General features: G+C 43.0%; 1 protein-coding gene across 1 annotated transcript; it reads left to right on the top strand.

The window, feature by feature from the left end:
• The first annotated feature begins 503 nt into the window (after positions 1–503).
• LOC100611839 (glutathione S-transferase A3-like) lies at positions 504–24,112 on the top strand. Its single transcript, XM_054686565.2, has 8 exons — positions 504–584; positions 6,862–7,033; positions 8,107–8,246; positions 16,245–16,296; positions 17,283–17,420; positions 20,111–20,242; positions 22,967–23,100; positions 23,969–24,112. Exons 1-8 carry the CDS (start codon positions 504–506, stop codon positions 24,110–24,112), a joined length of 993 nt encoding a protein of 330 aa, XP_054542540.2.
• Positions 24,113–25,041: the final 929 nt, after the last annotated feature.

Raw genomic sequence — 25,041 nt, 5'->3', positions numbered from 1 at the left:
GTCTAGCTAAAGGTTTGTAAATGCACCAATCAGCACCCTGTCAAAACGGACCAATCAGCTCTCTGTAAAATGGACCAATCAGAAGGATGTGGGTGGGGGGGGGGGGGGGGTCAGACAAGGGAATAAAAGAAGGCTGCCCAGCCGGGAGCTGCAAGCCAGCTGGGGTTTCTTTCCATGGTTTGGAAGCTTGGTTTTTTTTGCTGCTTGCAGTAAATGTTGCTGCTGCTTATTCTTTGGGTCTGCACTGCCTTCATGAGCTGTAACACTCACCATGAAGATCTGCAGCTTCACTCCTGAAGCTAGTGAGACTTTGAACCCACCGGGAGGAAGGAACAACTCCAGACACGCTGTCTTGTGACACTCAACGAGAAGGTATGCAGCTTCACTCCTGAAGCCAGTGAGACCACGAACCCACCAGAAGGAAGAAACTCCGGACACATCTGAACATCTGAAGGAATAAATTCTGGACACACCATCTTTAAGAGCTGTAACACTCTCCCACGATGGTCTGCGGCTTCATTATTGAAGTCAGTGACACCATGAACCCACCAATTCCGGACACACAGGGACACTTGTCATTGGATGTAGGGCATATCTGGATGTATCGGGATGATCTCATCTCAAGTTCCTTAACTGCAACGAGCCTTTTTCCAAATAAGGTCGCATTTAAAGGACTCAAGGATTTGGACATGAACATACCTTTCTTAGGAGCCAACATAACTTAATCCACTACCTTGTATAGCTGAAGAAATGTTGTTGGCAACTGATGAATCCAGGTCATGGGTACCTTCAGGCTTGTTATATTACTTTCTCTACTTTAGTATTTGCTAGAATTTTTCCATGTAAATTTTAAAACTATCTTATTTTAGGAGTTCTTAAAATGTCCAGGTTTTGTCCCAGACAATAAGGACTGGACACAAATAAGAAGGCAGCTCTGCTCTCAGGAGCTCAAGGTCTAGGGAGAAATGTGATATTGAATACTTCATGTCAAATTAACGTAGGGAAAGACACAATAGAGAAAATATAGTAGGAGCTGAAAGTAGAATATTCCAGTCAGGACAAATACCATGTGCAAAGGCCCAGAGGCCAGGAAGGGTGATTTGAGCAATGCAGAGAGGAAACACTATAAAAACAGGGTGGCCAGATTTGGCAGATAAGATACAGGACACCCAAATAAATGTAAATTTTTAGATAATCAATACTGTATTAGTATAAACATGTTTCCTACAGTGTTTGGGACATACTTATACTAACAAATGACTGATCCTTTGCCTGGAATTCATATTTACCTGGGTGCCCTGTATTTTGTGTGGCGACCCAATAAGAGAAGTCTTCCAGAGTGCCATCAGCCTGCCCTTCACAGACATCCCCTCCCAGCTATGCTCCCAGCAGAGATTTCTCATCTGCCTTAGTCCTTACATCCAAGTCATTAAAAATGAGCGTCTTCAAAAAGCCAGTTTCTACTGACTTGCTGTAAAGAGAGCAAAATCTGTTGAAATTTTTGGTTAGACTTTTATTGCCAACCTTGAAAAGGAACATATTAACCAGTTACCTTGTGATAAGATAATGACTTGCCATTTTTCTTAGAATCTAGTAGGCAGTCCTGTGGCCCTGAAACATGTGGGAGTGGCTGTTTTTAACTTGACTCTATTCCTTTCAGTGGGAGGGAGCTATTGAAATGAACATGTAGTTTATAAACCACATTAGGACCTTAAGTTGTTGAGCCCCAAGGGTCACAGCCTTTAACAAAGTAAATACCGATCTTAGAAATCTCCCTATATTACCTCATGACTTCCCATCTAGGTCACTAGAAAAATACTTTAAAATGTGTCCTTGGCACAAGAAAAATCTGTTTTATACTCATATTAATGCCTTCTCTGTGTGCTTGGATGACAGTTTAAAAGTTCTGCATTCACCTGCTTTTGGATACATTGTTTCAACTTAAATAATAAACAGAGACCCTTTCAAATAAAAGATATTTATTTGAGAATTAAGTGTTGTAATGGGTATATGTTTGTCATAGTAAATTATGTATGTATTCAGGCAAGTTAAGGAAGACAAAGGTTTTTATAGGAAAAAAATAAGGATTAAATAAACGTTTCGAAATACTTATCTTTCACTACAAATATTAATAACAAGGGTAATGCCAGGCCAAGTTTAAACAGGCCGTTGATGGGCAAATGCCCTAACAGAAGTATTCTAAGATTGCGATGGCCTTTGTTCAAGGCTGTGTTTTTCCTAGTTTGTTTTGTTATCAGACAAAGAGTAAGAACATTCTCTTTTTTTTTTTTTTCTTTTTTTTTTTTGAGACAGAGTCTTGCTCTGTCACCCAGACTCGAAGGCACTGGTGCCACCTCTGCTCACTGCAAGCACCACCTCCCAGGTTCATGCTATTCTCCTGCTTCAGCCTCCCGAGTAGCTGGGACTACAGGCGCCTGCCACCACATCCGGCTAATTTTTTGTATTTTTAGTAGAGGTGGGGTTTCATCATGTTAGCCAGGATGGTCTCAATCTCCTGACCTCGTGATCCACCTGCCTCAGCCTCCCAAAGTGCTGGGATTATAAGCGTGAGCCACCGCGTGCCGCCAGAACATTTTCTTTATGGCGTTTTTCAGCTGTGTTTGTCAGAGTTTTGCTAACATTGTGACTCCTTTTGACTTTGACAACTCTCACAATCATTAAAGAAATGGAAAAATGAAGAATTTAGAAAAGTAGACAATGAGAATTTAATGATAGTAGAAAAATTAATGTCATGAGGGGAAATAATAGTCATGATGTCATTTTACTTAATCTAAGAATATGATCATTGCCAGAGGGAAGGTAGGTGTTTATGCTAAACTTCCATTCTCTAGACAAGTAATCAACACACAATTATTGTGAATTTACGTTTGGCAAGATCACAGACTTGGGAATTCCCAATGACTGGTAAAAGGGACATACAACTGGACAGTTCCATGTCTGCAGTTGCTTCTCCAAACCTCCATCTCCTGCTGAGCAAAGAGATACCAACAACTGCCAAACACAATTCTAATTTACAACTTGATGGTAGATATCACACATTAATGCTTCCTTCAGGAAGTGCTTTGTGATTTGTTGTCAAGTGTTGATGCCATTGGCTTTTCAATATTTCTTTAAGGTTGTTATGCTCCAAAGCTAGGCAGAATGTTTTGAGAGCAATTTCCTAGAACTTACAGGTGAATCTAAGTCTTTAGAACTTTTAGGGTTTTTTTTGTTGTTGTTTTGTTGTTTTTTTTTTTTTTTTTTTTAGTATTTATTGATCATTCTTGGGTGTTTCTCGGAGAGGGGGATGTGGCAGGGTCATAGGATAATAGTGGAGAGAAGGTCAGCAGATAAACAGGAGAACAAAGGTCTCTGGTTTTCCTAGGCAGAGGTCCCTGTGGCCTTCCGCAGTGTTTGTGTCCCTGGGTACTTGAGATTAGGGAGTGGTGATGACTCTTAATGAGCATGCTGCCTTCAAGCATCTGTTTAACAAAGCACATCTTGCACCGCCCTTAATCCATTTAACCCTGAGTTGACACAGAACATGTTTCAGAGAGCACGGGGTTGGGGGTAAGGTTATAGATTAACAGCATCCCAAGGCAGAAGAATTTTTCTTAGTACAGAACAAAATGGAGTCTCCTATGTCTACTTCTTTCTACACAGACACAGTAACAATCTGATCTCTTTTTCTTTTCCCCACATTTCCCCCTTTTCTTTTTGACAAAACCACCATCGTCATCATGGCCTGTTCTCGATGGTCGCTGTCTCTTTGGAGCTGTTGGGTACACCTCCCAGACGGGGCGGCCAGGCAAAGGCACTCCTCACATCCCAGACGATGGGCGGCTGGGCAGAGGCACTCCACACCTCCCAGATGGGGCGGCCGGGCAGAGGCGCTCCTCACTTCCCAGATGGGGCAGCCGGGCAGAGGTGCTCCCCACTTCCCAGATGGGGCAGCCGGGCAGAGGAGCTCCCCACTTCCCAGACGGGATGGCCGGGCAGAGGTGCTGCCCGCTTCCCAGATGGGGCTGCTGCCGGGCAGAGGCGCTCCCCACTTCCCAGATGGGGCGGCCGGGCAGAGATGCTCCTCACTTCCCAGACGGGGCGGCTGCCAGGCAGAGGCACTTCTCACTTCTCAGATGGGGCGGCCAGGCAGAGGCGCTCCTCAGTTCCCAGATGGGGTGGCTGGGCAGAGGCGCTCCTCACCTCCCAGATGGAGTGGCGGCCAGGCAGAGGCGCTCCTCACATCCCAGATGGGGCAGCTGGGTAGAGGTGCTCCCCACTTCCCAGATGGGGTGGCGGCCGGGCAGAGGTGCTCCTCACTTCCCAGACAGGGCGGCCAGGTAGAGGCGCTCCTCACTTCCCAGACAGGGCAGCCAGGCAGAGGCACTCCTCACTTCCCAGATGATGGGCGGCTGGGCAGAGGCGCTCCTCATCTCCCAGACGGGGCAGCCGGGCAGAAGCGCTACTCACTTCTTCCCAGACGGGGCGGCCAGGCATAGGCGCTCCTCACATCCCAGACAATGAGCGGCCAGGCAGAGACACTCCTCACTTCCTAGATGGGGTGGCAGCCGGGCAGAGGCTATAATCTTAGCACTTTCGGAGGCCAAGGCAGGCAGCTGGGAGGTGGAGGTTGTAGCGAGCCGAGATCACGCCACTGCCCTCCAGCCTGGGCAACATTGAGCATTGAGTGAGCGAGACTCTGTCTGCAGTCCCAGCACCTTGGGAGGCCGAGGCAGGCAGATCACTCAAGGTCAAGAGCTGGAGACCAGCCCAGTCAACACGGAAAAACCCCATCTCCACCAAAAATACAAAAACCAGTCAGGCGTGGCAGTGCGCACCTGCAATCCCAGGCACTCGGCAGGCCAAGGCAGGAGAATCACCGGACCCCGAGGCAGGGAGGTTGCATGCAGCAAGCTGAGATCACAGCAGTATCGGCAACAGAGGAAGACCGAAGAGAGAGAGAGGGAGAGGGAGAGGAACTTTTAGTTCTATAAAGCAAGATGACCTAGATTAATGACTAACAAAATTAAAAACAATAATGGCCCTTATTGTGAATTTTCAGTTTCCTGATTCAACAAATATCTGTTCATCCTTGTCCTTTGCCCAGTTAAACACTTGCCTGATAACCTTGCTTTTTCCAAATTCCTCCTTCCTTAGTCCTTCTGGGTCTACTCAGTGAGCCACACTCATATCTTTATTTATTCTGTGAAATTGTAGAAAATTGAGTCTGATAATCAGGATTGGCAGATCCATTATCTTGAATCTATTATTTAATTTTTCTGCTTAATTTTTTCTATATCATTTGATTTTCTCAACTAAGTTCAAAAGATGAAATTATAGAAATCTCTGTGACTGCTAAAATGTCTAGCATTGCTGTGTGATCTATCCAAGTATCAGTGATATTGTAATACTACCATGTGCAATACACTGTGCTAAAACATACCGTGAGACCTCTCTGCTCTTTCGGAACCTCACAATTTAGTAGGGACACAATGTGTATATAAGTAACTGCAATACTTTATAGCTGTGAAAATTCAAAATTAAGGTTGATTTATAATAGGAATAGATTAGTTTCTGAATGTCAGGAAAACTAGAATCTGATTCAGCCTTTCCCACTAATTAGCTAGATGACAAGTCACATTCTCTATCTAGGGTTCAACCAACTCACAGCAAACCTTGAAAATGGCTAAGGAAAAGTCTCTCATCTTACCCTTGGCAACCCTTGGGATGGGTAATTCTTTGGGTGCAGGGGCTGTCCTGTTCATGATAGGATGTTCCAAGGCATCACCGGCCTCCACCTACCTATGTTGAAGCACTACCCACCACCTTCTGCCTTGATGTGACAAACAAGAATGACTCCAGATATTCTGAATGTCCTCTGGGGTATGGGAGCAAAATATTTTCTGGTTTGGAATCTGCAGACTACATGACTTCTCAAGTATTAAAATTCAGAAACTGATAGAATAACTAAATAATTACTGCAGCATATAACTAGCTTTGTTTTGCTTTGATTTAGAGACAGGGTCTTGCTCCATGGCCCAGGCTGGAGGGCAGTGGCACAATCCTGGCTCACTGCAATCACCACCTCCTGGGCTCAATCAATCCTCCCAGCTCAGTCTACTGAGTAGCTGGGACCACAGGTGCACGCTATTGCACCTGATGTAATTTGGGTTTTTTTGTAGAGACATGGTCTGCTAGGTTGCTCATGCTGCACTTAAGCTCCTGGCTCAAGTGGTCCTCCCACCGCTGTCTCCCAAAGTGCTGGGATTACAGGGGTGAGTGACCATACCCAGCCCTTATAACTAGTTTTTAAAATGCACCTAAAGGAACCCAGTTAATATATATGGTGCCATTAGAATATAAGTCAACAATGTCCTGGAATAAATGTTTAATAGTGGGGAAAAATGTAAAGGAAAGATTAGGAGCTTCAGTGATGTCCTCCTTTTGGATCCAGATGTAAGACTTGTCCAGGCTATAAAATAATTCACAGGAAAAACATATGACACCTGATATAGTTTGGCTCTGTGTCCCCACCCAAATCTCATGCTGAATTGTCATCCTCAGTGTTGGAGGTGGGGCCTGGTGGGAGGTGATTGGACCATGGGGTGTTTTCTAATGGTTTCTCATCATCACCCTAGTGCTGTCTTCTCATAGAGTTTTCATGAGATATAGTTGTTTGAGAGTGTGTAGCACCTTCCTGTTCACTCTCTCTCTCCCCTGCCAGCCATGTGAATATGTGCTTGCTTCCCCTTCGCCTTCCATCATAAATGTAAGTTTCCTAAGGCCTCCACAGAAGCAGACGCCTGTACAGCCTGCAGAACTGTGAGCTGATTAAACCTCTTTTCTTTATCAATTATCCAGTTTCAGGTATGTCTTTATAGCAGTGTGAAAATGGACTACTACAAGAAACTGGTACCAGAAAAGTGGGACATTCCTATGAAGATACCTGAAAATGTGGAAGCAGCTTTAAAATTGGGTAAGGAGCAGAGGCTGGAACAGTTTGGAGGGCTCAGAAGAAGGCAGAAAAATGAGGGTAAGTTTGGAACTTCCTAGAAACTAGTTCAATGGTTGTGATCAAAATGCTGATAGTGATTTGGACAGTGAAGTCCAGCGGAGGTCTCAGATGGAGATGAGAAACTTTTTGGGAATGGGAGTGAAAGTCACTCTTGCTATGCCTTAGCAAAGAGACTGGTGGCATTGTGCCTCTGCTCTAGAGATCTGTGAGACTTTTAACTTGAGAAATGATTTAGGGTATCTGGTAGAAGAAATTTCTAAGCTGCAAAGCATTCAAGATTTAGCCTGGCTGTTTCTAACAGCACATGTTCATATGTGTTCACAAAGACATGATCTGAAATCTGTCATTGAATCTGAATGAATCAATCTGCAATTGAAACTTATATTTAAAAGGGAAGCAGAGCATAAAAGTTTGGAAAATTTGCAGTCTCATCACGTGATAGAAAAGAAAATCCCACTTTCAGGGGATGAAATCAAGCCAGTGGCAGAAATTTGCAAAAGTCTTAGTTATTAACATACTGTTCCTTTTGCAAAAGTTTGGAAATTTGCAAAAGTAGCTAAATGTTAACAGCAAAGACAATGGGGAAAATGTCTCCAGGGCATGTCCAGGGCTTTGTGACAGCCCCTCCCATCACAGGCCTAGAGGCCTAGGAGAGAAAACTGGTTCTGTGAGCCAAACAGAGGGCCCTGCTGCTCTGTGCAGCCTTGAGACATGGCATCCTGTGTCCCAGCTGCTTCAGCTCCAACCATGGCTATAAAGGGCCCCAGATACATCTCAGGCCACTGCTCCAGAGGGTGCAAGCTGTAAGAAGCCTTGGCAGCTTCCATGTGTGTTAAGCCTGCATGTGCACAGAGAGCAAGAGTTGAGGCTTGGAGCCTTTGCCTAGATTTCATAAGATTTAAGGAAACACCTGGATGGCCAGGCAGATGCCTGCTGCAGGAGTGGAGCCCTCATGTAGAACTTCTACTAGGGTAGTGGGGAAGGGAAAAGTTGGAGCCCCCACACAGAGTCTCCACTGGGGCACTGCCTAGTGGAGCTATGAGAAGAGGGCCATTGTACCCCAGACCCCAGAATGATACATCCACCAACAGCTTGCACAATGCATCTGGAAAAGCTGCAGGTGCTCAACACCAGCCAGTCAAAGCAGCCTAAGGAATGTACTGTCCAGAGCCACAGGTGCGGAGCTGCCCAAGGACTTAGGAGCCCACCCTTGCATCAGTATGGCCTGGATGTGAGACAAAGAGTCAAAGAAGTCAAAGAAGACTATTGTGAAGCTTTAAGATGTAATGACTTCCCTGCTGGGTTTTGGACTTGCATGAGGCTGGCAGCTCTTTTGTTTTGACTGACTTCTCCCTTTTGAAATGAGACCATTTACCCAATGCCTGTACTCCTATTGTATCTTGGAAGTAACTAACTTGTTCTTGATTTTACAGGCTGGTAGGCAGAAGGGACTTGCCTAGTCTCAGAAGACACTCTGGACTTGGGCTTTTGAGTTAATACTGGAATGAGTTAAGACTTTGGAGGACTATTGGGAAGGCATGATTGCGTTTTGAAATGTTAGGGGCCAGGGGGTGGAATGATATTGTGTAACTCTATGTCCCTACCCAAATCTCATGTTGAATTATGATCACCAGTGTTGGAGGTGGGGCCTGGTGGGAGGTGATTGTATCGTGAGGGTGGTTTTCAGTGGTTTAGCACCATTCTCCTACTGCTGTCCTGTGATAGCATTCTCATGAGATCTGGTTGTTTGAAAGCATGTAGCACCCACCCCCTCATTCTCTCTCTCCTGCCAGCCATGTGAAGATGTGCTTATTTCCCCTTCACCTTCCGCCATGATTGTCATTTTCCTGAAGCCTCCCCAGAAGCAGAAGCCTGTACAGCCTGCAGAACTATGAGCGGACTAAACCTCTTTTCTTTATCAATTACGAGTCTCAGGTAGGTCCCTATAGCAGTGTGAAAACGGACTAGTACAACACCCATGTGAGAAGATACTGAAATGACAAGAAATGCATGTTGCAAGGCAATGTTTGCACAAGAATGAGGATTGATACTAATTTGAAGGGTAGGAAGGCAGACATTTGGGTGGTACAAAATCTACTGAACCTGCAGATTGAGATGCTACCCTGGAAAGAAGGAGCCCACCTGGGCAGAAGGGCAAGAGTCCTCAGTTTTCTCAGCCTGGCAGCCTTCTCCCCTTTCTCTGATTTCCTTGGTTAACAGAATCATGATTCCCGGGTTGAAATTTCTAGGAATCCTTTAAAGTGAAATCACTGCTGAGCACATTCTGTTCTGTCAGTTGGCCAGAAGCCTGTTATTCTGACTAGATCTAAACCACTTTAGGGCAGAGACAAAATCCAACCAAATATTTTTTTGCTACAAGCCATCACCATTGCTTGAGACACCGAAACAGCTCAATCAATGTTAGTCAGTTTGAATGAAACTTTTTAAAAGAAGGAAATATGCTGAAAACAAGAAATAGAAGAAAGGTTAGCAAAATGTCTGCATTTTCAGGTAAGGAACAGGATACTGTAGAGGAGCAACCGTTTTCATCAAGTATTGAGAGTGAGACCCTGCCCAAGAGCTATGAATAGCTGGAGAGAGAAGCAGTGAGGCTCACTCTCACTCCACTGGAGTTTATGCAAAGTGGGCCTGGGAACAGGATAGGTTCACAGTGCTCAGAGCAGGGAGTGGGTGGTATCTAGGCCTGGCCTGAGGAGAGAGGCCCACCAGGTGCAGGGTATGGGAGCCTTTTTCCAGATTATAAAACGTCTGTTTTTCCAGGTTATAAAACAACCTGGGAACCAGGTCTGCTGCAGTCTAGGAGTTAAGTAAGTCTGTGTTAACGATGGGTCAGGCCTCCCTGAAACTTCACTGAAAACTTTGTTAACCCAGGTTGACTGTATCAGTGACTATCATTAATCTCTGTATAGGAGCTTTAAAAAAAGAGACTCATTATATGACTTATTCGAAAAGAAATCTAGATATATATAAAATCTTATTTTTTACCAGAGCTTGATGGGTTAAGAGAGAAAGAGAGAGGAGACTCATGTGCTACCCAGTGTGTTCCGAGAGACTCATCCACATCCCAAGAAGTGGGGGCAGGAGGTCACTCTCATTATTGAGTTCCTATTATAAATTTTATATACGATATTTCATTTAACTTTCTCAACATCCCTCAAAGATAGATATAACTATCCCTATTTTGAAAGGAGAAACTTGAGCTCAGAATTTGAAAAGCCTACTGAGTTTATGAACCTCATAATGGAAGGAGTTGTGATTGATATCAGTCTCCCTTCTCTCTGATATGAAGCAATAATTAGGACCACCCAGGGACCAAGAGTAAATTAACTCTAATTTACTACTGGAATTTCACCACTTATATTCCTTTCAAAACATGCCCATTTTCTAGTTGAGGAAAATACAGTTATACTAGTTCTCAACTCACTTAAGTTTTTAGCGTTGCCAAAGTAGAGAAAGAAACATTTTTATTATTATTATTTTCTCCAATCAAGCTCCTGAAAAGTTGCTAACAGAAAGGAACTCGAGATTCAGGTGTCCCCCTCTCGCCCTTCCCTTCCAATCTTTAGTTGGTTAATGGAGTCTGTATGGGAAAATATGAAACAATTTCTCAGATAGAAGCAGAGCCAGCTTACAGGGTGGAGTAGAAAAGCTATGGACCTGCAGTCAGAAGGAGTTCAAGCTGACCTAACACTCACCAAGTGTGCAGCGTGGGCCAGTCGCTTTAGCTCTCTGAACCTCAGTGTGCTCATCTTTAATTAGGCTATTAGGAGCCATTTCCCAGGGTTGTTGCAGAAGGTAGCCACACTCCCTAGATATTGACCATGAATGAGGAGAATGTGTGTGTGACCCATGGCAAATCTTCGAGCCTCTCTGGTTCTCATTTTCTGTTGACCCAACAAAGCTCAGTGGTAACCTTTGCCTCAGTGTTGGCCTGGCCTTTGGAAACCTCATATAGTGAAGGTGATATGTTACATGTAAGTGAGAGCATTATTATAAAATGTTATGTGAGATAATAATAATTCATTTCCCTTTGAAACATGATCCTCAGTAATGGCTAAGGGTGCCAGTGTGCAATTTGAATCACTCTGCACTCTAGTCCATAACAATTAAAGAAGCACACCCCACTCTCTGTGAGATTCACTCTCCCTTTCCTTCTGCTGAATCATGCTATTTCCATTTCCAATGAGAGGAAAGTGCAATGTGCAAAGTCTCTAATTGCAAGACAGATGAGTTGATTAAGTATGTTTCAAATAATTATTTACTTTCTAAAAGTTAGACTGTTGAGTTCCACATTTTAAAATGTAGACATTTAAAAGATTTTAATGTCTAAATTCAAGTCATACATACTTTTTTAGAAATACATCTGTTGGTAAAGACAAGTATATTTTTGTACAAATGTATCAACCTCGATGACCACAAAACTTTGCAAGAAGAATCTTAATATGTTATAACAGAGTTGGGGGTTTGGAGAGAAAATGCCACTGTTCCTAAGTCTTGGAACTCCTGCTTTCAATGAGTCCTGTGTGTTTCCACTCACATTCATGATCCAATTATTTATGGCCTGTCCCTGTACACTTGGTTTTCATTTGCTGGTTCTCTGCTATGTTCCACCTCCCAAGCAGGCTGCGATAGAGCAAGGGCCAACAAACTTCCTTGATGATCCCTAGTGAATTTATCTCTAACCATTTGCAATGGCCAAATGAACGTGCACACATGCAAATATCCATACACATAACATACATGTAACTGAAACTAAAAACTCATGAAACATTACTTACACTCCAGCATGTCATGCTCTCTGGTATTTTTTTATTCTTTCCTATTTTCTTTAAAAAATATGTAGCTTTCACAATTTTCTGAAAAATTAGCATACATATTTGAGAAACACTAACAGAAAATAAGGCTCAGTCATTGGTTTTGAATAGCAATGGGTTTGAATCCCAGATTCACCACTTACTCTGGACGAGTTGCTTTAAAAATCTCAGTATCACCAGTTGTAAAATGGGAATAATAATAACATTCAACTTAGCTGATTTTTGTAAGATAAAATGAAGATAAATTTGGAGGAATGGCCAGTGTGTGACTGATGCTGAATAGATACTATCTCCTATTCAAGCCTGCAAAGTTGATGAGGCAACATGATTTTCCAGGTTATATAACAAAATGCACCCCAAAGAGGTGGAATACAGAAAACCAAAAGAAGCAAGAAATTAGGGTCCTCTGTCTGTTGAAAGAATTTGGTTCTTCGAGCTACAGTTAAGCAAGCCTGAGGCCTAATTTCTGCTTTTCATCAAATTCAGCCTAACAGCCAAAGAGTTGGTCCTCCTTGTCAGTGACATCCTCTGGTTTCACGGCCACTTCATGGGTTCTCAGGGCCTTCACCTGGGTGGGTTCTAGGCCTACCTTCATTTTCGTCCTGGGTGTGGATTTTCAAGTTCATCACCACGTGGAGTGTGATAGCAGACATTGCATTTAACTTTTCTGATGTTCCATTTCACTAACTAAGGAATGGAGATAATAACAAGCATTTCATAGGACTATAAGGAGGAGTCAAGATATAACACATTGAAAGAGACTAGCATTGGGGAAGGAAGGATCAGTCGAAAGTTTTCAATAAATATTAGTTCTTGAATTCTTCCTCTTCCCACTAACTTCCCTACATTCATTATTACCACATACTCTCACCTCTTAGCATGGTGAGAATGGTCACATTTAACCAATGGGCACATGAGACTGGTTTGCTGGAATCTGAGACTGGTTTGCTGGAATCATAGTTTTTATGTTTTAGGGAAACACTTTGAAGTATCTAAGGATGGAATATATGGTATTTGGGATTTCCTTACATTATTACAAGATGGGGGAAGTGGGTGGGCATGTATATGAAAACACATTGGCTTTAGTTGGTGTAAACCAAATATAAAATTCTAAGCTCCCTCCCTCACTCTGACCATCTGAATGGATCTCTCTTTTCAGCAAGGCCATTTCAAAGCTAACCTGAAAAATGAATTCAGGCCATGATGGGAAGTGGAGGGGGTTGGACAAGCCTCATTACACCTCATCTCTTTTGGAATTACTAACAGAACAAACTTTTTTAGTCTGATAAGAAACATGTACAATCATTTTCTCTGAAACTTGTTACCAGATGGCTTCATCTGCAGGGTAAAACTTTGTTCTCTACAACCCCTTATTATCCTAAACTAGACATTCCTTTCTATTGATTCCAGGTGGTTAGATAGTAACTTAACCCTTTCAACCAACTGCCAATCAGACAAATTTTAAATCTACACACAACCTGGAAACCCACACTTCCAGTTTCCCCCCTTTCCATACCAAACCAATGTACATCTATATATATTTGATTGATGTCTCATGTCTCCTGAAAATGTGTAAAATTAAGCTGTACCCTCACCACCTCGACCACACGGTCTCTGAATCTCCTGAGGGCTGTATCTCAGGCACTAGATACTCATATTTGGCTCAGAATAAATCTCCAAATATTTTACAGAGTTTGACTCTTTTCAATAACATTGGTAGTTACTGATTCTATGAGAGGAATACAAGGAAGGTCGTGATACTTTTGTGTTATTTTTATACATGTTAGAAATTTATGTAATAAGGGGATAAAATGTATATCAGGAAGTGAATGTAAAGTTAAAATGCATACCACACATGAGAGGTGGAAGGCAGTGGATTATAACAAATAACCTGTTAAAGACTGAGTATATTAATTCGATGATTATTTTGTTGTGCACCTACTAAGTGCCAGGTGCTGTGTGAGGTTCTGATGGTAGACAGTGAACAAGACAGACTCAGTTCCTGCTCTCGAGTAGCCTACATACCTATAAGAATAGAGACAAGTAAACAGGTGATTAAAATCAGGAGCTTCCAGGAGAACACCCAAGCATTCCCCAGCGTTACCAGGTCATCCTTCCAGTGTTGGAGCAGGAAATGTGGGGAGGTGTCTGTGGGACTCCGCTAAGTGCTGCCCTCTAGAGGTGTCACTGAGAAAAACACTTCCAAGTCCAGAACACAGTCCCTCAGGGGCTGCCTGAGGGTTTTCCTCGGGGTAACTCATGGACAGACTCAGGAGATCTTGTCCCTCGGGTGGCAGCCGAAAAGGAGGGTTTCAGGTGAGGTGGCATCCTGTGAAAGGAAGTTCTAGCGCGCCCCATCAGCCTCACAGCGCCGTGTGGACCTGAACCTCGGGACGGCACTTTCTTCATTGCTTCACGAGGGCCTGGGACTTTAGCCTCACCCTTTCTCAATCCTATGAAGAAATAAGCACACAAGAAATCCAAACACTGCCATTCCAGGTTGTTTTCTTTGTACAAATGAATACCCTGTCACCCAGACATCAGCTCTACAGCTCAGGGATGTGTTCAGAGCCCGGGTAAGAAGAGTTCAGCAGGAGGGAGGGAGGGGCAAGGCTGGGAGGAACCCAGACTCCCTGGCCTCCAACCAGCTTGACTGAAGGCAGGGGCAGGGCTGACTGCAGACCTTGCTCAGGCTTCTGGGGTCTCAGTACCCTAAGGCTGATGATCACAACCCAGTCCTCAGCCTCACAAGCACATCCCACTTGCCAATCCCACCCCATCTCGGTCACCCTCCTGCCAGGACCACCCACCGTTCCTTAGGTTTGTCCTGAATTGGACGCTTTATTAATTGCTGGCACACACCCCCCATGATCTCTAGATCCTGGTCCTGTGCGATCATAGATCCACAACAAACTCTGTTCCATGGAGCAAGCTAGAAACCCCCAAATTCCTGAACTTTCACCATAAAGAACTCCATTAAACTATAAGTAACCACTGCAAACACAACTACCATTTATTACTTGATGTTGATGCATGCGGGTCAGGCCCTGTATCATGCATTTTGAAAACATTACAATATTCTGTTTAAGAAAATGTTCTATCCCCATTTTGCAGATGAGGAAACTAAGGCTTGAAGATGTTAAGTGATGATTCCCAGATCACACAGCTATTTTGAGGCAGAGTCAAGATTGGTACCAGATCATATCAACAGTGAAATACAGGAAATCTTGATAAGTGTCTACTTTGACTTTTATTTTTATTGATTCTGCCCATTAAGTCAACTGCATTGTTATGCAATAACTGGTTTTCATAGTTGTATTAAATACCTGCATCCACTCAGAGCTTCTGATCAGATTGAGACAGACTTATTGCTGGCTGCCATGCCAACCAAAGTGACTACACTCAGGACAAGGTGTGATTTATTTCAAAGTTTAAATCACTGATATAGATCAGCAATAGAGTATATTATCATCAATATTAGATTGATTTAATTTTTTAAGGATGATATGAAATAGCAGCCATAGTTCAGAATCCTAATAGTGTATGTTTAATGAGCACTTATACACTTGCTACTTTTCTGAGTGCTTTGAATGACTTTGAAATTTAATCCTCATACCAACCTATAACATAGGTACCATAAGTATTCCCATTTCATAGATTAGGATACTGAGACACAGAGAGATTTAACAATGTGTCCAAAGTCAAGAAGCCAGGACATGACAACAGTGATATTAAACCCACACAGCCATGTCACAAGCCAGAGATTTTCATTAAAAATAATGTTACTGTGGGGACTTTAATTCCTTCCTGAAATTGAGAATTCTATTCTATAGTGTCCCATATTCTCCAGGAGGGAAAATTATAATTGCAAGAGTTATAACTATGCAACAGCTATGACCTATTTCACCCTTAGCAGGGCTCCTACAAACTGAGCTGATGTAAATTATAGCAGAGGGCCCTTGGTGGCAGAATCTTTGGTGGCCATTGGCCCATGGCATACCCATGCTGGGGACACAAAGGTTGTGGTCTGATCTCACTCAGAGACATATGCTTTCCTAAGATATGACAACATCGTAATTAGAAGAACTGCATGATCCTTTAACTGCAGTGATATCCCCTCTCAAATCATGACCTAATCATGGACATGGGAGCCATCAAGGTGGAAGTAAAGTGAACTAGAAGATTGAGCAACTAGGTGCTGTGATCCATGCCCTTTTCTTGATGATTTAGTGTAAATTTCAAAATGGCCACCACCAGCCTCCTCTGTGTGCTCTGCCAAGCTCAGAAATCTTATATTTTCCAAATTATGTACCAGACAGAAGCCATTCAAGGTTAAAAGTCTACAGTGCTATGGAATGAATTAATAAGAGCCCATTTACTGTTTCTGCTTCCAGTTTGAAGAGAAATTTCTGGAACCTGCAAAAGATTTGGAAAAGTTAAGAAATAGTAAGATCAAGTCTCTAAGTGCCTCTGAGGAGGGTATCTAGTAGAAGGTACACAGGGAGGTTTGAACAGCCAGCAATGCTTACATGTGTGTAGGGTTGTAGTTGGTGATGGTGGAGAGGGAGAAAATCATAAAATGGAAAGGATGGGCTCCTAGAGCAGGTCTGGCAACTCTTTCCAGGCTGAAAAGGCCAGACTTCTATTTGTATTTGCTGGAGAACCATCTCCAGCACCCTGAGGATCCCTTTTCTTGCTTTCCTGCTTTTGGCACCATGAGTGAGCTGTGGTCATCAACTCAGGATCTCATATAGCCCACCCCATCCAAAGACACGCAAGGACATGTTTTAGACAAAAGGAGTTGAAATAGGTCCATTTTGAATTGTTTCTCTTATAAGTTTGACAAGGTGATATCTTTGCAATATTGTCTGCTTAGATAACGAGACAGTGTTGACTTGGTTGGAAGTCCAGGTCACAGGGTGAGGAGGGACATGAGCCAGGGTAGAAGCCATGGGGTAAGAAACACAGAGCCTGCCCTGCACACACTGTCTAATGGGGGTATTGAAGGGCACACAAAGAGCCTACATAGAAGCTTCTCTCAGAACTGTGTTTAATGTCTTCAACAGCATGAGACTTACTTTGAGAAATTCCCATGTTAAATGGCATCTGGCTGGTGGCCTGTTGCAGTCCCTCCCAACTTCTTCCTAAGATATCAAGAAGATAAATCAACACAGACAATACAAGCGACCTATTCTGTAGCTGGATGGGGAATAAAAACATAAATGAAGTAACAGCATAAAAAGTAAAAGAAAGCTTGATAAGAAAAAGCACTTCCAGAAGCCAAAAATAAATTCCTATTTCATTTGAACAGTTGCCAGGCAATTTTTTTTTCATTTTATACATTTAGTCATTTCCACAACCACTTTTTCATCCTGAAAGGGTGGGATTCATAGAAATTTCACTCTGCCTTTTTTTTTTCCTATTTTCTAAAGATGGGAGTTTGTTGTTCCAGCAAGTGCCAATGGTTGAGATTGACGGGATGAAGCTGATGCAGACCAGAGCCATTCTCAACTACATTGCCAGCAAATACAACCTGTGTGGGAAAGACATAAAGGAGAGAGCCCCATATAGTATATTTTCCGTTCTTCCATCAACAGAGAACACAGAGTGATTTAGGTCCTTCTGTGAGTGGGCGGGACCGTGGAAGGAGCATCACGACTAGCAGCAGGCTGGGCCTTGGGCATATACGCTGGTGTCCAGTATTGCAGAGTCCCATGGAGATGAGAAAAGAGTGAATATGGGGAGGGTTCAGGCGAGTGTGATTCTAGAAGACAATGCAGCCTATGGATCCAGCACCCTGACAGAGGTTTCCAAACGCTGATGAACCATGAACTCAGGAGGATGGGGAATCATGATTCCAGGTGCTCAGGACTTCAGAGGCTGGACTCCAGCCAACAGCTTAGGACAAGGCATAGAATGTTTGAGAGTTGGTAGATGAAGGCCTGGGGAGAGAATGCTGCAAAGGAGCTAAATCTCAGGTTCCAGTAATTCCAAGAATGGTGACCAGGAACCTAAGTTTCCAGCCAGTTGTATGAACTGGTCAACTTGACTAAGGTTTGAGAGGCTGGTGCCCAAGATACTAGGCTTACCTAAGTGCAGCATTTGATACAGACCTAAGCAGCCAGACTGATTTTGCATCAGCAAAGCTGGGAGGAGGGGTCTCCTCCTTTGCTGGCAGTTCCTTGAGAAGTCCAATATAGAGTTACCAATGACCTAGCAATTGCACTACCAGGTCTACATCCAGGAGAAAGGAAAACACATCCTCACTAATCCATGCACAGAAATGTTCATAGGAGAATTATTCATGCTATGCAAAAGGTGGAAACAACCCAAATGTCCACCCATGGATGAATGGAGGAACAAGATGTGCTGTAGTAGACAATGGAATATTCTTGGGCTATGAAAAGACATGAAGTACTGATGCATGCTACAACATGGGTGAGCCTTGAAAACATGTGCTGTAAAAGAAACCAGACACCAAAGGCCACATGTGACATGAATTCTTTTGTATGAACCATCCAGACCATTTGAGTCCAGAAAGGAAATCAGTTGTTGACAGGGGCTGGAGAAAGGGGACAATGGGGAATGGCTGCCAAAGCATGTGCTACTGCTTTCCCAGGTGATAAAAATGTTCTGGAATTAGACAGTGATAGTATTTGCAGAATTCTGTAAATGTACTAAAAATTACTGAATAATATTCTGTTAAGGGGTGGCAATTATGGTATGTGAATACATGTCAATAAAGCTGTTATTTAAAAGTATTCGCCAGGTATGGTGGCTCACGCCTGTAATCCCAGCACTTTGGGAGGCCGAGGCAGGCAGATCACCTGAGGTCGGGAGTTCAAGATCAGCCTGGTCAACACAGCAAAACCCCATCTCTACTCAAAATACAAAAATTAGCCAGGCGTAGTGGCAGGTGTCTGTGATCCCAGCTACTTGGAAGGCTGAGGCAGGAGAATCGTTTTAATACGGGAGGCGGAGGTCGCAGTGAGCCAGGATTGCACCACTGCACTCCAGCCTGGGTGACAGAGCAAGACTCTGTCTCACAGAAAAATAAAATACAGGGCCAGGCACAGTGGCTCATGCCTGTAATCCCAGCACTTTGGGAGGCCGAGGCGGGTGGATCACGAGGTCAAGAGATCAAGACTCTCCTGGCCATCATGGTGAAACCCAGTCTCTACTAAAAGTACAAAAATTAGCCGGGCGTGGTGGTGTGCACCTAAGGTCCCAGCTACTCGGGAGGCTGAGGCAGGAGAATCACCTGAACCCAGGAAACAGAGGTTGCAGTGAGCCGAGATTGCCCCACTGCACTCCAGCCTGGTGACAGAGCGAGGCTCTGTCTCAAAACAAACAAACAAACAAACAAAATAAATAAATAAAAGTTTTGTAGGAAACACAGTTTGAAATGAGAAGAAAGAAGATGTCCTATGATATGCACTGGTTTTAACTATATGAATAATTTTACCATGTTTGCCAATTTTACTATGTAAACAATTTTCCCACGTTACCATGGGAATATTAGGTGAGGTCTTGAAACACAATCATGACTAGAATTGGCCAACATCATATGGAGAAGGTAATGGAACAATGTTTTATGGAAAATAATTGAGAGAGCTTCTTTTTTTTGTTTGTTTTTTGAAAATTAGTAACTTGCTTGAAAAAATATATTTTTTAGGGATATCTTTTAAAGACATACCTTATTTCCTAGTTTTTCCTTTATTAATTTTATTTTTTTCTTTTTTAAGAACTTCTAATATTGGGCATAAAATTGAGCCTGGGATGTGTAGTATGATGAGAGAGGAAAACAGACACGTTCGAGATCACTGTGCTGGGGAGGCTGTCTTGGGATTATGTAAATGGCAGGGCTTTAGCCATATGAATCACGCTAAGCTTATGTGTAAAACAAACCACAGCAGAGTGAGCAAACCCTATTTGTAGCATCAGTGGTTACTTGCAGTGATTCCACTAATTTCTCTCATGACTATGACGCTGGACAGGTCACCGATGTTTCTTGTACCTGTATTTGGTCATGTGTATAACAAACATTTTAGATATAAATCTATCACAGTAGAGTGTTCTGAGAAATAAATGTAAATATATTTATAAAAATCATAGCCTAATGACTAGCATATAAAAGGCACGCAGTGGAGCTGAATTACTTTCCTGTCACCTAATGCTTCACTGTCTCCGGTGTTTAAACATAAAATCTAAGGCAGAAGGCACTCAGCAGTTTGGTTATTTTTGTCTTACGGGGTTGAAGTGTATACAGAAGGTAGGGCAGGTTTGAGTGAAAAGCTTCTTCATTACTCATTGCATCCACCTGAGGAAAAAGATGCAAAGCTTGCCCTGATCAAAGAGGGAACAACAAGCCATTATTTTCCTGTCTTTGAAACTGTACCTGGGAGCTTCTGGATAACTAAACACATGGAGCTTCTTGGAGGGTGGCCTGTCCAGGGAAGGCATGGAAGGTCCATGCCCCTTCCCCAGATCTCGCCCTAGGCATTTCTTCAGCTTTTTAGTGGCTACAGGATTTAAGCCTCAAAACTACAATAGAGAATTATTCAGTCAGATATATGGATTACCACCTAACAAGGATAAAGTAAATCTAAAGTCACAGTCAATACTCTGCCTCAAGTGGAAACTGTGATGTTTCTGTCTGGATCACTGCCAAGTTTGCAGAACAACAAGAACCAAAAATCAAGAGAGAAGAACTTCATTCGGCTTTAGGGTGACCCACAGCAAAGTCTGACAAATGGAAAGAGGTCCAGTGAGAACCTCAAACTTAATGTACCGTGAGGCTATCTTGAAAAACAGGCTCCTGGGCCTCTGCTCTTATGCTGCTTCTTTTATGACAAATAACACCTTTAGATCGCACGACAAAAAAAAGTAACACGAAAGACTACAAAAGAAATGAAAAGAAAGTCCTGATTCTACAAAGGATGCTAAGCAGATGAGAACCAATACCAAAACCAAGGACCAACCTGAGAATAAAAAGTGAAAGAGTTCAATGCAAAGAGAAAAGAGTTCAGCCCAGGTGCTGACTTGCCACAATGCACAAGGAGCCTTTGTGGATACAGCACCTGGTTGACGGCTGGGGTCCATGGTAACGGGCAACATAGATCATGTCTTGTTGCAACTTCCAGAAAAACTGTGGAAGTGAAGACAGTCCAAATGAGAATAAGCAAAAGGTGTTTATACAGAGCTTGCTATAGAAAGGAAGTCAGCCGCCATCTTTTGTATTTATCAGAGATTCAGAGGTAGGCAGGAAAGTCTGAGAGATTCATGGTAGAAAAAGTTATGTCCTGATTGCTGGCCTAGGGATGCTGTAAGCTGGCTAACTAGAAGTGTGGATTTCTATGGGATTAGTCGGAGATCTATATTTTGCTTTCTGTGGTTGGTCATAAATTGAAAATAGAGGCAAAAATTAGGGAAGCTGGCAGTTATTGACCAATGCTGGTGTATTTGACTGTTGTAAGGGTCATGATAGAAGCTGTTTAGTCTATAAGGGCACTAAGAGTTCAGAGGGTTTCTTTGTAGTTTGGCTGCAATAACAAAATACCATAGACTGGGTAGCTTAAAGAACAGATGTTTCTATCTCACAGCTCTGCAGGCTGGGAAGTACAAGATCAATGTGCCAGCAGATTTCACATCTAGGGAGCACCTGTTCCTTGGATCATAGACAGCCAATCTCTGGCTATGTCCTCACATGGCAAACATGCCAAGGGAGTTCTCTAAGATCCCTTTTATAAGGGGACTAATGTCATTCATGAAAGCTCCACCCCCATGACTTGATCATCTCCTGAAACCCCCACCTACTAATGGCTTGAAAGAATATATTTTTTAGGGATCTCTTCTAAAGATTTGGGGGTCAGGATCTCAACATATGAATTTTTGGGAAACATAAACATTCAGTCCATAACACAAGGCAACAGAAAAATAAAATAGTACCTGTGTATTTTTGGGGCATTGACCTTCACTTCCAAAAAGCTTTCCTTGATGTTAATGGAGCACCTGACTCTCAAGGCATGGTATAAAAATAGACTGTGAATAAGAATTCTACCATTTCTACCAAAGAGCCCATGATATGTGCATTTGAACAATGTATATTACAATATAGCATTGAAGTTGTTTTGTTTGTGTACCAAGTCATTATCCATACGTTTGTATGTATACATAGTGTGAAAATGTATTGTCAAAATATTATCTTAAATCAATGTTGCCATATGTTTTCTCTTTTTATTATTTATGATGTCAATGTGCTGAGATATTTTAATAAATATCATATATCACTCAAAAACTTTATTATTAAAAATGTATAGATCTGGTGTAGTCCAAAGAAATGTTTTATGAACATATATACACCAAGGATCTAAAGAGCAAAGTTAACCTTTTATCTTTGATTTATCACGCATCAGTCACTCCACCCCTGTTTGCCTCACTCAAACACATTATTATTATTATTATTATTATTATTATTATTATTTTGCATTTCAAAGTAAGTTGCAGACATCTTTGCAGTTCACCCTGGGACACAGTGGCATGCAGATTATAACACAGTCAAAGCAGTAAGAACCACCATTGCAAGAAAGAGGATGAATTAAAGTTCACCCAGGCTTATTTCAGATCCCAGAGCAGGAAATGAGGAGGGCAGATGAGGAGAAATGAGGATTCTGAAATAGTCTACTCGTGGGAGAAGAGTGCTGTCATGAAGGTGGAGTCGCTGCCCAAGAGAGACTGGAGAGAGAGAGAGTGTGTGTAGAGCCACTGAACATCAGGGCTGCACACTGTAGGGCCTGGGGCAGACAGGACATGCTGCAGCAGGGGAAAAGCCCCTGGCCCATGTGGAAGATGCAAGCTGGGTGGGTGCTGTGGATGCCATAGTGATGTGGAATGAGAGGAGAAAATGGGAGCCTGGGCTCCAAACAAGGAGTAAGCAGAGACACACTTCTTACTCTCTCACTGAATCAGGTAACATGGAGAAAGATCTGGATCTTTGCACCTGCCCAGTAAGGAAGCAGAGGTAGGAGAGGGAGAGTCAGCCTGGACAAACTCAGGGAGAAGCAGAGGCCCCAGCCTCACTGCACATGTGTTCCTGATCTGTTTCCTCTGATTCTCCATGTGTTGAAGAGCCATGGACAAGACTACCTCATTGGCCACAAGCTGAGCCGGGCTGACATTCACCTGGTCAAACTTCTCTACCACGTGGAAGAGCTTGACACCAGCCTCATCTCCAACTTCCCTCTGCTGAAGGTGACCCATTTCCCAGTCCTCAAGAGGCAGCTCCTCATCTCCCATCTTGGGATCTAGTATCTGGGCCCTTGAACCGGCCACATTCTGACCTCAGCCTTCTCCAGGTCTTCAGGGCCCCCCAGGTCTCCAAAATGAGCTTCCAGGTCGTGATTCTGAGGCATGGAAATGCCTTCTTGTTATGCCAAGGAAATTACATGTGCATGCTACCCCAAGAATATTTCGCTTTTTATAATGCCAAGGACCCAGGACTCAGCATCTCTCCTCATCCCTCTATTTCACTGTGGTTTCTGTTCCTGAGTTCTCTGTGATGCCCTTTATCCCAATATGCCCTTATCTTCCCACACCAAATGTGTCTGAGCAGGGCCCTTTCCATCTGGTTCCTTCCTTATGCTCTGGCTCCTGCTGTCAGATAACTGAGTTCCTTGTGCACAGCTCTCCCAACACGCTGCCCACGAAAGCTATATCTCTCTATGGGAAAAAGTGGCCCCATGGTTTGTCTTTAACATTTTCTATTTTCATTTCTAACTCAATTTTCCCATATCTTCACTTCTTCTGCTTAGAGACTGATCTGTGCTGATATCTCACAGGCACATTGTTCTTTCTCATCTTCTACAAGACCCATGAATCTACAAGATTCATGTGTAAGGAAGAGGGTAGGAAGACTGAACAGAATAAAGTCTTAAAGACATTTTTTGGGAAAATGCTAGTGAGCTGCACATTCTTCCTCTTATCTTCATTTCTCACTTAGTGTCTCTTTCTGCCTCCCTACTGGTGCTGATAGAGAGAACTCAGGTGGTCTTTGTGTAGGAGGGGCGCAGATTCCCTGGGTTGTGTTAATGGTGGTGTCAGTCCTTGGCTTCACTCTGAGGCTGTGCTTTGTGCATTGTGGGCCCTGAAAATAAGAATCAGCAAACTCCCCACAGTGAAGAAGTTTTTGCAGCCTGGCAGCCTGAGGGAGCTTCCCATAAATGCGAAAGGTTTAGAAGAAGCAACGAAGATTTTCAAGGTTTGATAAAGCAGGCATGGATGCCAAGAACATGCAATACCAATATTCTAAAGTTTTGCAACAATAAATTGCTTTATCTAAATGTTGGTTGTGGCTATTGTGAAGTTAATAAACTTTTAAAAAATTATATGCTAATTACATAGTAAAATGCCTATGACCAGATTTAGTTAAAATTGATTTCTTTTCATTAGTATCTGATATGAAATCAGATTTCCAAACTCCCCATAAATTTTCTTGGAATTAAAAATTTAGCAAAAAAGTAAAATGTAGACTATGTGGTTTGTTTGACTTTTTCAAGAATTGTCCTGCAACATTTGTCAAATGGCCTATCAGAAAGTCATGTATAGAAATTTACTGCTGACATTCTGCACAAGAAAACAGTTATCATTCTGGGGAAAGGCAAAATGAAATTTTCTTTTTTCCTTGACATCCATTTTATTTCTCATGAAAACACTTCTTCTTATGCATTTTCAAACAACCTTTCTGTCTGCTATGGATCCCTCAGTTTTCTAGGAGGTGAGGAAATATTGAAGAGCAAACAGACCCACCCTCTGCTCTCAGGCCAACTTGTCATCCCTTACAGTGCATGTGCTCCTGGCTCATCCTCACTCTCCTCCTTAAGGCTCTGTGGGGACCCGGGCATAAGCCTTCCCTCAGTTCCTTCAGTGCCACTCAGGCCTGGCTGCGAAGATACAGATGGTATATGCGAATTACATATAAGTAACTATATTTAAAATTATTTTTCCCTGGTGTGTCATTGTGCCAGCGTGTTTGGATTAGAAGTGATTTCCAGGAATCCTTCCCTGCGTCTTCTAGCTTCTGGGGGCTCTTGGCCTTTCTGGACTTTCATGGATCATGACCACATCACTCTAATTTCTGCCTCTGTGTTCCAGCACCTCACCCCCTGTGTGTTGTGTCTTCTCTTCTCTCTGCTG

This window comes from Pan troglodytes, chromosome 5 (assembly GCF_028858775.2).
Source record: "Pan troglodytes isolate AG18354 chromosome 5, NHGRI_mPanTro3-v2.0_pri, whole genome shotgun sequence".
NCBI lineage: Eukaryota > Metazoa > Chordata > Mammalia > Primates > Hominidae > Pan > Pan troglodytes.
The sequence above is the reverse complement of the archived record's forward strand: the minus strand, read 5'-3'. Positions and strand labels throughout refer to the sequence as shown.

Excerpts from the sequence above, each read along its gene's own strand:
- LOC100611839 (XM_054686565.2), top strand. The coding sequence starts at position 504 with ATGGTCTGCGGCTTCATTATTGAAGTCAGTGACACCATGAACCCACCA. Across the intron at positions 8,247-16,244 it reads TGCATCAGTATGGCCTGGAT|TTTGAAGAGAAATTTCTGGA; the intron begins GTGAGACAAAGA and ends TTCTGCTTCCAG. Across the intron at positions 23,101-23,968 it reads CCAACTTCCCTCTGCTGAAG|GCTGTGCTTTGTGCATTGTG; the intron begins GTGACCCATTTC and ends CTTCACTCTGAG.